Below are 14651 nucleotides of genomic sequence, written 5' to 3'. Positions count from 1 at the left end.
ACTACAAGACACTAATGAAAGAAATCAAAGAAGATACAGATAAACAGAAAGGTGGTCCATGTTCATAAACTGGGAAAATATTATTAAAATGTCAATACTACCAAAAGTCATCTATAGATTCAATGCAACCCCGACCAAGATTCCAATCTCATTTTTACTGAAGTAGAAAATACAGTCCTATAAGTTACATGGAACTATAAAAGACCTCAAATAGTCAAAGCTATCCTCAGGAAGAACAAAGCAGGAGACGTCACACTTCCTGTTTTCAAGCTACACTATAAAGCGGTAGCATACAATGTCATAGGCTTCCCCGGTGGCTCAGACAGTAAAGAATCCACCTGCAGTGCAGGAGATTCAGGTTCGATCCCTGGGTTGGGAAGATCCCCTGAAGGAGAGCATGGCAATCCAGTCCAGAATTCTTGCCTGGAGAATCCCCATGGACAGAGGATCCTGGCGGGCTACAGCCCAAGAGGTTGCAAAGAGTCAGACACGACTGAGCAACGAAGCACAGCACATACAATGTCACGGCATAAAAAACACAGAGACCAATGGAACAGAATCCAGGGCCTCCGAATCAACCCAAATATATGCAGTCAGCTAATACTTGACAATGGAGCCAAGAATCAATGGGGGAAAACACAGTCTCTAAAATAAATGGTGCTGGGAAAACTGGATACTCACATGTAAAAGAATGAAACTAGACCCCTATCTAACACCACTCACAAAAATTAAAGAGAAATGGATGAAAGACTTAAATGCAAGACCATGGAATTCCCAGGAGAAAACATAACACAAGAAAAAAGCTCCTTCACATAGCAATGTGAAGCCAAGAATCTTAGCAATGATTCTTTGGATATGACACCTAAAGCACCTTTGGATATGACACCTAAAGCACCTAAAGCAACAACATAAAAAATAAACAACTAGGACCACAGTAAACCAGAAGGCTTATGCACAGCAAAATACAGTCAACAACGTGAAAAAGACAACCTACAAAATGGGAAAAAATATTTGCAACCCATATATCTGATATGGGATTAATATCCAAATATATAAAGAACTCACACAACTCAACAGCAAAAAATCAAATGATCCAATTTAAAAGTGGTCAAAGGTAAAGATAAAAGACTGAAAAGTGAGGTTACTTTTTTTATTAGGTAACAACAATTAAGCCTTTGGGGTGCTCAAAAGTCCTGTGATAGGAAAAACAACAATATGTATTAAATGGAAGTAAATACTGTTCCAGAATCCCCGATGTTTTCGTCTTTATCCAATCTAAAAATTATACAACTTCCTTTAACCATTCTTTTTCTAAATGAGCATTAATGCACTGCATGTTTAATACACTAATTCTCAACAAACATAAATAAAAGTGGGCAAATGACCTAAACAGACATTTTCTCAAAGCAGATACACGAACAGGCAACAGGTACATGAAAAGATACTTAAAGATACTAGTCATCAGGAAAATACAAATCAAAACCACAATGAGATATCACCTCATACCTCTAGGCCGTCACCAAAAGGACAAGATAGAATAATAATGCTGTGCATCTGAAATTTATACAATGCTATAAACCAATTTTACCTCAATTTAAAAAAAAGTAGGAAATTAGGTCTCCCTAAAATAAGAGATTTAGAAAAAAAAAAAGATAAATGCTTATGAAGATACAGAGAAAAGGGAACCTTGCGATCTGCTGGTACGATTTGTAAATTGGTAACAGCCACTAAGGAAAACAGTATGCAGGATCTTCCAAAAATTAAAAATAGAACTACCAGACAATCCAGCAATCCCACTTCTGGGAATATATCCAAAGGAAACAAAAACACTAACTTGAAAATATATCTGCACGACCCTGTTCATAGCAGCATTACTTACAAAAGCCAAGCAAGACAGGGCAACAAAGAGTCCACAGATGGATGAATGAGTAAAGCTGTATCTGTTTGGCTGGTCAAAAAGCTCTTTACGGAAAAAACAACCAACTTTCTGGCCAGCCCAAATACATAAAGTGGAATCTGTTCAACCATTTAAAAATGAGGAAATTCCACAAAAACTAATATATATATATAAAAAAGAGGAAATCCTGTCATTTTTGACAACATGGATGGAATTTGAAGGCATTAAGCTAAGAGAAGTATGTCACAGAAAGACAAACATTGATCTCACGTGTGCATTCTTTAAAAAAAAAAACTGAGAGAAAGATCAGATTTGTGGCTTACCAGAGGCATGGGGGTTAGGGGAGTGGTCCACAGGTACAAACTTCCAGGTATAACACTAATAAGTTCTGGGGATACAGGTACGATATGATGACTACACTTACCACTGCGGTATGAAATACATGACAGTGGTTAAGAGAATATATGATAATTGTTAAGAGAATAAATCCTGAAAGTTCTCATTACAAGGAGAAAATTTTTTCCTCATTGTTTTTTATTGCAGTTATATGAGATGATGAATGTTAACTAAATTTATTATGGCAATCATTTCACAATATGTAAGTCAAATCTCTATTCTGTACACCTAAAACTCATAAATTAATATATATACGTAATTAATAAATAATTATATATGTCAATTATAGCTCAATAAAACTAGGAAAAAAAGACTTATCTTCCTTTGATCTAGGATCATGCCAACAAGTAATTATTTGATAATGTGTACCAGTAAAATTCCCTGGTGGCTCAGCTGATAAAGAATCCGCCTGCAATGCGGGAGACCTGGGTTCAATCCCTGGGTTGGGAAGATCCCCTGGAAAAGGGAAAGGCTACCTGCTCCAGTATTCTGGCCTGGAGAATTCCACGGACTGTATAGTCCATGGGGTCGCAAAGAGCTGGACAAGACTGAGCGACTTTCACTTGACTTCACCAGTAAAATTAAAGTAATATAACATGAAATCTGACCTGTAGTGACAGTCAGCTCGAACACGGAGTTTCCACTCTCGATGGGAAACCCACCACTCTTCTTTCCACTCTTCAAAGACCTTTCGCAGAATCTTTTGTTCATAGTAAAGCCTACGGCAGTGAAAAATAAAAACTCAGAGACACACACCTGATGATGTTGGAGCTGATATCTATTCCCAAAGTTCTGCTTCCTACGGTCATTGCTTTCTCACAGAAAACTGGCTCATTATTCGATAGCACCAAACTACACATAACTTTCAGTGGAAAAGAACCACACCCCTTTGCACAAGTACTTCCTTCTACCATCGACTCTCCATCTATTTCCTTTCTTTCCCAGAACCTCACTAAAATAACAGCAAATACTTTAAAAAGGTGTAAGCCCACAAAGAAAGAGACAAGAGACAACAATGTTAAACAAGAGACGCCAACAAATCTTAGACAACGGAAAGCAGGCAGGAGGGGGGCAACTGAATCAACAGGTGAGAGAGAGAGAACTCAGTTTCTGGGGGGCAAGAGGCAAGGGCATGGTGGCACAGACCCAAGAAAGGGGTGGGAATGAGCGGCATCAGGAAGTGCAGAGTCCTGGGTTGGGGAGAAAACACAGGATTCTTTTGCAAGCCTGTAAGAAGAGGTTAGGCCCCTGGACCCCATTATTCACATGGGCAGAGACTCAGGCTTCTCTCTGGAGAAAATGAACCTGAGCGTCACTGCACCCTCCAACACCAGGCAGAACTCAAGAGACGGTCCTAAACCAAGAGACAACACACCGAACAATGAGACCCACATTCCCCCTCCTCTGCCCGCCTCCAAGTCTGTAACCACGGCCTCCACTCCACTCCACCTCAACCCTGAAGGAGTTTGGAGGATTCTCTCCTCTGGGGAAAGCTGATCAGCCTAAGGGAAAAAGCTTTCCGATACTGAAAGATGGTGGTCTCCCAGTGAAACTGTCAAAAGCCTAAAGGGAAACCCTCAATTTACAAGTCCCTATGCATACAAATATAATAGATGTATCTATTTCCAAATTTGAGTTTTAGTGCCTAACTCTTAAACGTGGGCTGACAATAAAAGGATCTCTGACGTTTGAGGAAAGGCTCTCACCTGCGACAGTGAACAAAGGCACACACAAAAACGAAGCTTAGAAGAAAGAGAGCAAAAATCTTAAAAACGAATCACTGTATTAACCTCAAAAAGTTATAAGCCTCGAGGATGTCATTATTATTATTTTTTGAAGTCTTTTGAATTTGTTACCATATTGCTTCTATTTCATGTTTTGGGTTTTTGGCTGTGAGACATGTGGAATCTTAGCTCTCTGACCAGAGATCAAACCCACATTCCCTACATTGGAGGGTGAAGTCTTAACCAAGGGACCACCAAGGAAGTCCTTTTCTTTTTTTTTCAAAGGAACATTCATAGAACCAAAAAAAAAAAAAGAACTCTTGGAAATTAAAACTATGATGGCAGAAATAAAAAAAAGAAAAGATCCACAGATAGTTAACACAAAAGTGACTGGCCTAATAATTAAAACAAAAACAAGTCACAGTAAGGACTCTGGTTTTTACCGTCAGCAGGACAGGAAACAGCCCTTGTTCTGCTTAAAGATACTGACTAAGGACGAGGCTGGAAGCAGGAGTCCAGGGATGAGGTTCCAGGAGTCATTCAAGGGAGACACGATGATGGCCTGAAGCACCGTGGTGGCAACTAGAGGTGCTGGAAAGAGCTCGAGTCTGCGTCTACTCTGAAGGCTGAATCAACCTAATTTTGGCATTTGGTACGGCAATTGGGGTGTGAGGGAATAAGAGCTAGTAAGGAGGACTCCCAGGTTTCTGACCCGAGTCTCTGGAAGGATGGGTGTTTCCTTTACTGGAGAGGGGAAGACTCGGCAGGGAGGTCTGTGAGGAACATCCAGACTTTGGCTATGGACACGCTGAGCCGTGACGTCTAGCTGGGGCAGGCAGCAGTGTCATGCGGGCAGCAGTCCAGAGTTCAAGAGAGAGGTCTGGGCGAGTGTGTACCTCTGGGGATCGTCTGGGATTTGATGAGGTTGCCAGGAGCAAGACGCAGACAGAGAGGCAGTGCACGGACTGGGGCTGTGGGACGCGGGTGAGGAGGGACCAACAGAAGAGGGCGGGAGCGGCAGAGGCGGAGGAGTGAGAGGGCGGCCACCTGGGGGTTGGGGGAAGAAAGGGCTTCTGAGAGGAGAGAACGGTGGGCTGGCCAGTGCTCCTGGGTGAGTCAAGCGAGAGGAAATTCACAACTGGCTTTAGCGAAAGTAGTGAACTTACCAAGATCAATGGTGAATCCTTCTTAAATGAACGAGGCAAAGAAATAGAGGAAAATAATAAAATGGGAAAGACTAGAGATCGCCTCACGGAAACTGGAGATATCAAGGGAACATTTCATGCAAGGATGGGCATGATAACAGACATAATCAGTAAGGATCTAACAGAAGCAGAAGAGGTTAAGAAGAGGTGGCAAGAATACACAAAAGGACTGTGCAAAAAAGGTCTTAATGACCCAGATAAACACAATGGTGTGGTTACTCACCCAGAGCCAGACATCCTGGAGTGTGAAGTGGGCCTTAGGAAGCATTACTACAAACAAAGCTAGTAGAGGTGATGAAATTCCAGCTGAACTATTTCAAATCCTAAAAGATGATGCTGTTAAAAATCTGCACTCAAAATGTCAGCAAATTTGGAAAACTCAGCAGTGGCCACACAACTCAAAAAGGTTAGTTTTCATTCCAATTCCAAAGAAGGGCAATGCCAACGAATGTTCCAACTACCGTGAAATTATGCTCATTTCACATGCTACTAAGTTTACACTCAAAACCCTTCAAGCTATGTTTCAGCAACGTGCGAATCAAGAACTTCCAAATGTACAGATGGGCTTTGAAGAAGCAGAGGAACCAGAGATCAAATTCCCAACATTCACTGGATCGTGGAGAAAGCAAGAGAGTTCCAGAAAAACATCTACTTCCACTTGACTGCCTACACTAAAGCCTATGACTATGTGGATCATAATAAACTATGGAAAAGACATGGGATTCCAGAACACCTTACCTGCCTCCTGAGAAACACGTATGTGTGTCAAGAAGCAACAGGCAGAACCAGACATGGAAAAAATGACTGGTTCAAAACTGGGAAAGGAGTACAACAAGGCTGTATATTGTCACTTTGCTTATTTAACTTGTATGCAGAGTACATCATGCAAAATGCTAGACTAGATGAAGCACAAGTGGAATCAAGACTGCCGGGAGAAAGATCAATAACCTCAGATACGCAGATGATACCATCCTTATGGCAGAAAGCGAAGAGGAACTAAAGAGCCTTTTGATGAAAGTGAAAGAGGAGAGTGAAAAAGCTGGCTTAAAACTCAACATTCAAAAAACTAAGATCACGGCATCCAGTCCCATTTCTCCATAGTAAATAGAAGGAGAAAAAGTGGAAGCAGGGCAGATTTGATTTTCTTGGGCTAAAAAAAAAAATCACTGTGGATGGTGACTGCAGCCATGAAATTAAAAGACACTTGCTTCCTGGAAGAAAAGCTATAACAAGCATAGACAGAGTATTAAAAAGCAGAGATGTCACTTTGCCAACAAAGGCCCATATAGTCAAAGCTATGGTTTTTCCAGTCTTCATGTACAGATGTGAGTTGGATCATAAAGGAGGCTGAATGCCAAAGAATTAATTCTAACTCTGGTGCTGGAGAAGACTCTTGAGAGTCCCTTGGACTGTAAGGAGATCAAACCAGTCAATCCTAAAGGAAATCAACCTTGAATATTCACTGGAAGGACAGAAGCTGAAGCTCCAATACTCTGGCCACCTGACGCAAAGAGCCAACTCATTGGTAAAGACCCTGATGTAGAGAAAGACTGAGGGCAGGAGGAGAAGAAGACAGCAGAGGATGAGATGGTTAGACAGCATCACCACCTCAACGGACACGAGTCTGAGCAAACTCTGGGAGGACAGGGGAGCCTGGCGTGCTGCAGTCCACGGGGTCGCAAAGAGTCAGACACAACTTAGCAACTGAACAACAACAAAGTGACCTCACAAAAGTAAAACCAGTTTTGGTGGCAAGGTGGGAAACGAAAGCCTCGTGAGGTAGATCTGAGACTTTAAAAAGAGGTGCTGTAGAGCCTGGGGATGTTCAGGATGTGAGCTGAAGGGCAGCAAAGAGACGGAGAACTAGCTGCAGGAGGAAGCAGCGTCAAAGAGACTTCTTTCTCAGGACAGGAAAATAACCGCATTATATGCTGGTGCAAATGATCCAGTAAAGAGGGAAAAATCAATGCAGAAAAGAGAGGGGGGGAAAAACCCCGAGTGTGATGGCCTGGCGTAGGCACCGGGAAGTGCAGCACCGGAAGACCTCGCCAGAGATGAGGACGTGGACAGCTCATCTGCCACACGGCAGGGAAAGCAAGCCACGTGGCAGCAGACACTGGCCGTGGGGAGATGGAGTGGTCTCCTCTGTTACTCCTATTTTCTCAAGAAAATAAGAAGCAAGGCCTCGGTTAAGAATGAGGAATAAATGTTGATAAACTACTCTAAATGGAAGTGATGTTTTTATCTACTTCCCAAATTAGCTGAGTAATTTTGTTCAGATCTTCTCTTCAGAAAGAGAAGTGACTACTTCCTACCTAAGGCGGCCTTACCTAAGGATCCATACTATTATTATTTTTGCCCTTACTAATTCAGTGGTTATTATGGTTCCATATATTAATAGTAAAACATAAAACAACTATGGTTTATAGAAGTCAAAACATTCTCCAAGCACATAAAGGCATTATTCTCAAACTTCTGGTGTGATTTCATTCTCTTCTAATGTTCCTGAAAGCGAGATATAAATAATTCAATATAGGAAAAAAACAAAAAAAAAGCGGGGGGGGGGGAGATCAATACGCCCAACCTTGCCCAAAGTTATAACCCACTTGATTTAAAAAGAGATTGCAAGTTGAAAATACCCACTCCATCACAAATTTCAAAGTTGATGAAAACACAGTATCAGAATTATAATTCTGGTAGATGCTTAGAGAACAAACTTTCAATTTTACAATTTGAGAAACAGAGGCCCAGAAACTTAATCCCAGATCAAGTGATTATCTAGGGTCTGGTTAAGAACCAAAACTCGGGTCTCCTAAAACCCAGCCCAGTGTTCTTTGCTCGATCCCTGCCACCACTCAAGTGCAAACGAAGGAACAGAGTACGACATGAACGCTCCGATGCAGAGAGGCAGACGTGCGTCACAGATTCCCAACACCCCCTGCCCAGCCTCTCCGTCCTCACTAGCATCCACTAGAAAGGCTGGGAAGGGTTTTGTTCCAGCCTCTTCTGTAGCTAACGAGTTCCATGACAGAGCTCCAGCCAATGAGACAAAAGCAGAATGCAGCTGGGGGTTTCAGGCAAGTTTTGCCTTCCTGATAAAGAGACAGGTCTAGCTGATCCGACCCTTCCTTGCCCTTTCTGTGCAAAGCCAGAACAGCCACCTGGCAGCTATGCAGCGCCATCTCTGAGGATAAAGGGCCAATATGCTCAGGATGGTGAGCTGAAAAGTATCTGAAAGTCTGAGTCTCTGATGACATCCCCAAACACGACACTAAGTCGTGTCCAACTCTATGCAACCCCATGGACTGCAGCACACCAGGATTCCTTGTCCTTCACTGTCTCCTGAAGTTTGCTTAAATTAATGTCTGTTGAGTCGGTGATGCCATTAAGCCCTCTCATCCTCTGCACCCCCTTCTCCTTTAGCCTTCAATCTTTCTCAGCATCAGCATCTTTTCCAACCAGGCTGTGAGAACAACCAAATCCTGATTTGCATAAGCCATCTTCTGACTTTCTCTAACTTGGAGTCAAATACATTTCTAACACAATTAGCATCTCCCAATACTTGGTATATAAACAGGCATTATTTGAAGAGGTTTCCAGTTAAATGAGTCAAATTTAAGTTATAAAAAAATTAAGCAGGAAAAGTATTTGGGGAAGGGAGTGAAGGCAGCCACATAGTTTTTCAATCTCTGAATCCTTATAAAACACACACAGAAACCATGCAGAAAAACCAAAAACTCATGTATCAACTACAACAAAAACAGGTGCCAAGGTAACCCTAAAAACCCAAAATGCAAGCAGGTGAGGACAAGTCACCCCAGTCAGAGGACCCCCATTCGTAGAGAGGAAAGTGGGGCTCCTGGGCACAAGGCCTTTGTGTCCTTCATTCCTTTGCCTGCAGGAAACAGCCTTCACTCGGCCTCCATGACCTTCCCTGGGTTCCAATGGGCAGATTCAAGCAGCCATTAGTTAGGGAAGGGAGAGGATGGGAGACCAAGGGGAAAAGAACAGTTGAGAGCAGCCTTGGGGCAGGGTCCTGTTTCCCCATCAAAGGATCCACATGACAGCATCTCTGAGCTGCTCTGTGGACATTAAACCCCCTTCAGGCGGGAGACGTTAATGACTGATACACAGCATGCAGACCCCAGACCAGCAGGACCTGAAGGGTGATGACATGGACCCCTACTTGCCGCACCTCCAGGCCATCAGAAGGGTGTCCACGAGCTGATCACGCTCTCCTTGAACAATTATTATAAAGCCTGTCACTGTATTCCCCAAGTTAGGACACTTGGGTTTGAGGGATTAGCCCACTGTGTCCCCCTCTGCCTGGCAAAGCAATACAGCTATCTTTTTTGGCTTCTCCCGGAATTCTGTGTCCAAGATTTGATCCAGCACCAGAGTACAGAGAGGCTGAGCTTCGGCATCAAAAGGAGCAATGAAGGTGGTATCTGAGGAGCCTGAGGACAGGAGAACCTAAATCAGCCGGTGAGTAGTCACTGCAAAGTGCAGAGGCCCAACTTGAGGCCAGCAGCTGAAACAGGGAGGAGTTTTGTGCTCTCCAAAATCAGAGCTCACGTGAGAGCTGAAGGTGCTGACCTCAGATCCTACAGTCCCAAAACCAAGCTGACCCCAAAATCAGACAGGGATTCATGCTGAGGAGGAACTGCTGGGAGCAGAATAGACATTGAGCAGGAAAGGGACAAGGAGGCAAGGAAACCGAGGATCAGACCAGGCGCAGTTAAGAGGAGTAAGCCTTCACACCTGTGGACACCACGAAAGGGACAGAAGAGGGAGCTCTGTGATATTAGGAAGCTTAACTAAAGCTCACTCCTCTCTAAAAGTCCAGAAAAATTAATTTCACATAAAAAAGAGCAACAGAAAAGTAACTGAGGTCAAATTCTATAGAAAGTTACTGTAGGACAAAAGGAAAGTCACAGGCCTATGGACAAAAGATTCTTGACAGTCCCTTGGAAAGAAAGGAGATGAAACCAGTCAATGCTAAAGGAAATCAACCCTGAATATTCATTGAAAGGACTGATACTGAAGTGGAAGCTCCAATACTTTGGCCACCTGATGCGAAGAGATGACTTACTAGAAGAGACCCTGATGCTGGGAAAGATTGAAGGCGGGAAGACAAGGGGACAACAGAGGATGAGATGGGTGGATGGTATTATCGACTCAATGGACTTGAGTTTGAGCAAACTCCAGGAGATGGTGATGGACAGGGAAGCCTCAAGTGATGTGGGCTGTGGTGTCACAGAGTCTGACATGACAGAGCTATTGAACAGCAACAATGGACAAGAAAATTATTCCAGAAAGACATGCCACAAAACAGGGGGGAGGAAACAAACAAGAAAACCACCAACCAGCCCTATAACCTACCTCAAAATGAGCTAAAAGACTTGAAAAAAAAATAAATCCACACCCAGGTATATCATATTAAATCTTCAAGAAATAAGACAAACACTGAATCTTCAAAAGGTCAACAGCATGCAAATGCAAGTCAGGAGACAATGGAGTATCTTCAAAGAACTGGGGAGAAAACTGGTAATACAGACTTCCTGTGACCAGTGAGATATCTCTCAAAAATGAAAGCAAAGTAAAAACATTTTTAGACAAAATCTGAGAGGATTCATCACAAGCAGACCTACTTTTTGATCCCCAGTTGGGGGAACTAAAATCCCACATGTTGCATGATGCAGCCAAAGGAAAAAAATATAGTCCTGAAGACTTTATAATGTAAACTGAATTAAAATCCCTTACAGTAGGGCACATAAATGGGGACAGTGACAGGCAGAATTAAAGTGACCAAAGGAACCTACCTTGTTTGGGGAGAGGGTAAAAACACCAATTAACATTAGACCCGGAAAAGTTAAACACGTGTTAGGGCAGTCAGTATAAGAAGAATGAAAGAGTGTATAACTTCCAAGCTAATGCAGGGAAGGTAAATAAAATATTCAACTGAGTCAAAAAAAAAGAAAACCAAAAGACTTCCTGTGCAAGCCTGATTAGTTCTCCCAGTGGCAACAAGAAAGAAAGACACACAAAAAAAGATTTCCTTGAAGGCTGGAGAGCTCTCCAGGCAGTAAAGGGCAGGGCAGGGTCCAAGGGAAGGAGGAGCAGCAGAAGTGGGCTATGCCTGATCCCCAAGGCTGGGAGGAGCTGGTGCCACCCTGGGAGCTTCCCTGGTAAAGACCCAGGGAGAAGATGGGAGCTGCAAGGCCCTCCCACCAGGTATACAGGGGAAAAGATTTCAGAGAACACAGACAAGAGCTGAATTTGTTTGAGAGACTCTGAATCAAGAGACCTTGATTTTCCAGGTCAGGAAAGCTACTCTGTCAGAAAAAGGAGAAGGCACAGCAAGAAGAAGGGGAAGGGGTGAGAACCCGTTAACATTCCAGCTTTTAAAAACGCAGTATAGAATGGGAACGACTAGAGATCTCTTCGAGAAAACTAGAGATACCAAGGAAACATTTCATGCAAAGACGGGCACAATAAAAGACGGAAATATCATGGACCTAACAGAAACAGAAGAGATTAAGAAGAGGCGGCAAGAATACACATAAGAACTATACAAAACAGGTCTTCATGACCTGGATAACCAGAATGGTGTGGTCACTCACCCTGAGCCAGACACCCTGGAGTGTGAAGTCAAGTGGGTCTTAGGAAGCATTACTATGAACAAAGCTGGTGGAGGTGATGGAATTCCAGTTAAGCTATTTCAAATCCCAAAAGATGATGTTGTCACCAAGTGCTGCACTCAATATGCCAGCAAATCTGGAAAACTCAGCAATGGCCATAGGACTGGAAAAGGTCAGTTTTTATTCCAATCCCAAATGCCAAAGGATGTTCAAACTACTGTACAATTCCACTAATTTCACACGCTAGCAAGGTAATGCTCAAAATCCTTCAAGCGAGGTTTCTACCGTACACTTCATTTCACTGAAGTAAACAATAGTTCACTTTAACAGTGAACCAAGAACTTCTAGGTGTACAAGCTGGATTTCGAAAGGCAGAGGAATCAGAGATCAAACGGCCAACATCTGATGGGTCATTGAAAAAGCAAGGGAATACCAGAAAAACACCTACTTCATTGCCTATGCTAAAGCCTTTGACTGTGTGGATCACAACAAACTGCTGAAGATTCTTAAAGAGATGGGACCACCAGACCACCTTACCTTCCTCCTGAGAAACCTGCCTGTGGGTCAAGAAGCAACATTTAGAACCCTACATGGGACAACTGACTGCTTATCAAATGCAAATCAAAACCACAATGAGGTACCATCTCACGCAGGTCAGAATGGCTGCCATCAGAAAGTCTACAAACAATAAATGCTGGAGAGGGTGTGGAGAAAAAGCAATCTTCTTACACTGTTGGTGGGAATGCAAACTAGTACGGCCACTATGGAGAACAGTGTAGAGATTCCTTAAATAACTGGAAACAGAACTGCCATACAACCCAGCAATCCCACTGCTGGGCATACACCCCAAGGAAACCAGAAATGAAAGAGACACGTGTACCCCAGTGTTCATCGCAGCACTGTTTTATAATAGCCAGGACATGGAAGCAACCTAGATGTCCACAGGCAGACGAATGGATAAGAAAGCTGCGGTACATACACACAATGGAATATTACTTAACTACAAAAAAGAATGCATTTGAGTCAGTTCTAATGAGGTGGATAAAACTGGAGCCTATTATACAGAGGGAAGTAAGTCAGAAAGGAAAATACAAATATAGTATATTAACACATATATACGGAATTTAGAAAGATGGTAACGACAACCCTATATGCAAGACACCAAAAGAGACACAGATGTAAAGAACAGACATTTGGACTCTGTGGGAGAAGGCGAGGGTGGGATGATTTGAGAGAATAGCCCTGAAACACATACATTATCATATGTGAAACAGATCACCAGGCCAAGTTCAATGCAGGAAGCAGGGCACTCAAAGCTGATGTGCTGGGACAACCCAGAGGGATGGGATGAGGAGCGAGGTGGGAGAGGGGTTCAGGACGGCGGACACATGTACACCCGTGGCTGATTCACGTCAATGGATGGCAAAACCACCACAACACCGTAAAGCAATTAGCCTCCAATTAAAATAAATAAATTTTAATCTAAAAAAAAATTGGGAAAGGAGTACAACAAGGCTCTGTACTGTCACCCTGCTTATTTAATTTATATGCAGAGTACATCATGTGAAATAGATGCACTCTGATGAATCACAAGCTGAAATCAAGATGGCTGGGAGAAACATCAAGAACCTCAGATATGCAGATGGTCCCACCCTAACGGCAGAAATCAAAGAGGAACTAAAGAGTCTCTTGATGAAAGCGAAAAAGGAGAGTGAAAAAGCTGGCTTAAAATTCAACATTCAAAAAAAGAAAGATTATAGCACCCGGTCCCATCACTTCAAGGCAAACAGATGGAGAAAAAATGGAAACAGTGGCAGACTTCATTTTCTTGGGCTCCAAAATCACTGCGGATGGTGACTGCAGCCATGAAATTAAAAGACGCTTGCTCCTTGGGAAAAAAGCTATGACAAATCTAGACAGCATATTAAAAAGCAGAGACATCACTTTGCCAAAAAGTGTCAAAGCTGTCTTCTCAAAGTTATGGTTTTTCCAGTAGTCATGTATGGATGTGAGAATCAGACCATAAAGAAGGCTGAGTGCCAAAGAATTGATGCTTTTGAACTGTGGTGCTGGAGAAGACTCTTGAGAGTCCCTTGGACTGCAAGGAGATCCAACCAGTCAATCTTAAAGGAAATCAACCCTGAATGTTCACTGGAAGGAGTCATGCGGAAGCTGAAGCTCCAATACTTTGGCCACCTGAAGCAAAGAGCTGACTCATTAGAAAAGACCCTGATGCTGGGAAAGAGTGAAGGTGGGTGGAGAAAGGGGTGACAGAGGACGAGATGCAAAGGATGGCATCACCGACACAACAGGCTTGAGTTTGAGCAAGCTCTGGGAGATAGTGCAGGACAGGGAAGCCTGGTATGCTGCAGTCCATGAGGTCAAAAGAGCTGAACATGATTTAGTGACAGAATAACAGCAACCTTCTCAACGGCTCTCAGCTCCCTGAAACACTTCCTACACTGGCCCCTCCCTCCTGCCTTGACCCCAGCGTCTTACCCGGGTGGTCCACTCTGGGCACTGCAGCCACAGTGATCTTCGCCAGCACCCACAGCAGTAGGCAGCAGCCTAGACAAACTGAAGCTGTGGGACTTTCACATGACCATATTTCCTGCCCCTTGCCAGTGTCAACTTTTCCCTAGGTTCTGCCCCAGACCAGGTCAATCTGTTAGTCTCAACAGGGACCTAAAAGAGCTCGTTTGCTTCTCCTGGGCAAACACTTCTTCCCCCAGAGGGTCCTGGCTGTCCTGGTTTACTTGTGATTCCTTTATAGCATTCACTCAGTCAG

At 43.2% G+C, this 14651-nt stretch overlaps 1 protein-coding gene across 1 annotated transcript in view; it reads right to left on the bottom strand.

The window, feature by feature from the left end:
• Nucleotides 1–14651, bottom strand: part of SFI1 (SFI1 centrin binding protein) — a 77606-nt gene that overhangs the window by 51792 nt on the left and 11163 nt on the right. Inside the window, 1 exon segment of the mRNA XM_042234079.2 lies at nt 2902–3012. Coding sequence (XP_042090013.1) covers nt 2902–3012 — 111 coding nt within the window.

This window comes from Ovis aries, chromosome 17 (assembly GCF_016772045.2).
Source record: "Ovis aries strain OAR_USU_Benz2616 breed Rambouillet chromosome 17, ARS-UI_Ramb_v3.0, whole genome shotgun sequence".
In the NCBI taxonomy this organism is placed as follows: Eukaryota; Metazoa; Chordata; class Mammalia; order Artiodactyla; family Bovidae; genus Ovis; species Ovis aries.
This window is presented reverse-complemented; position numbering and strand designations above follow the sequence as displayed.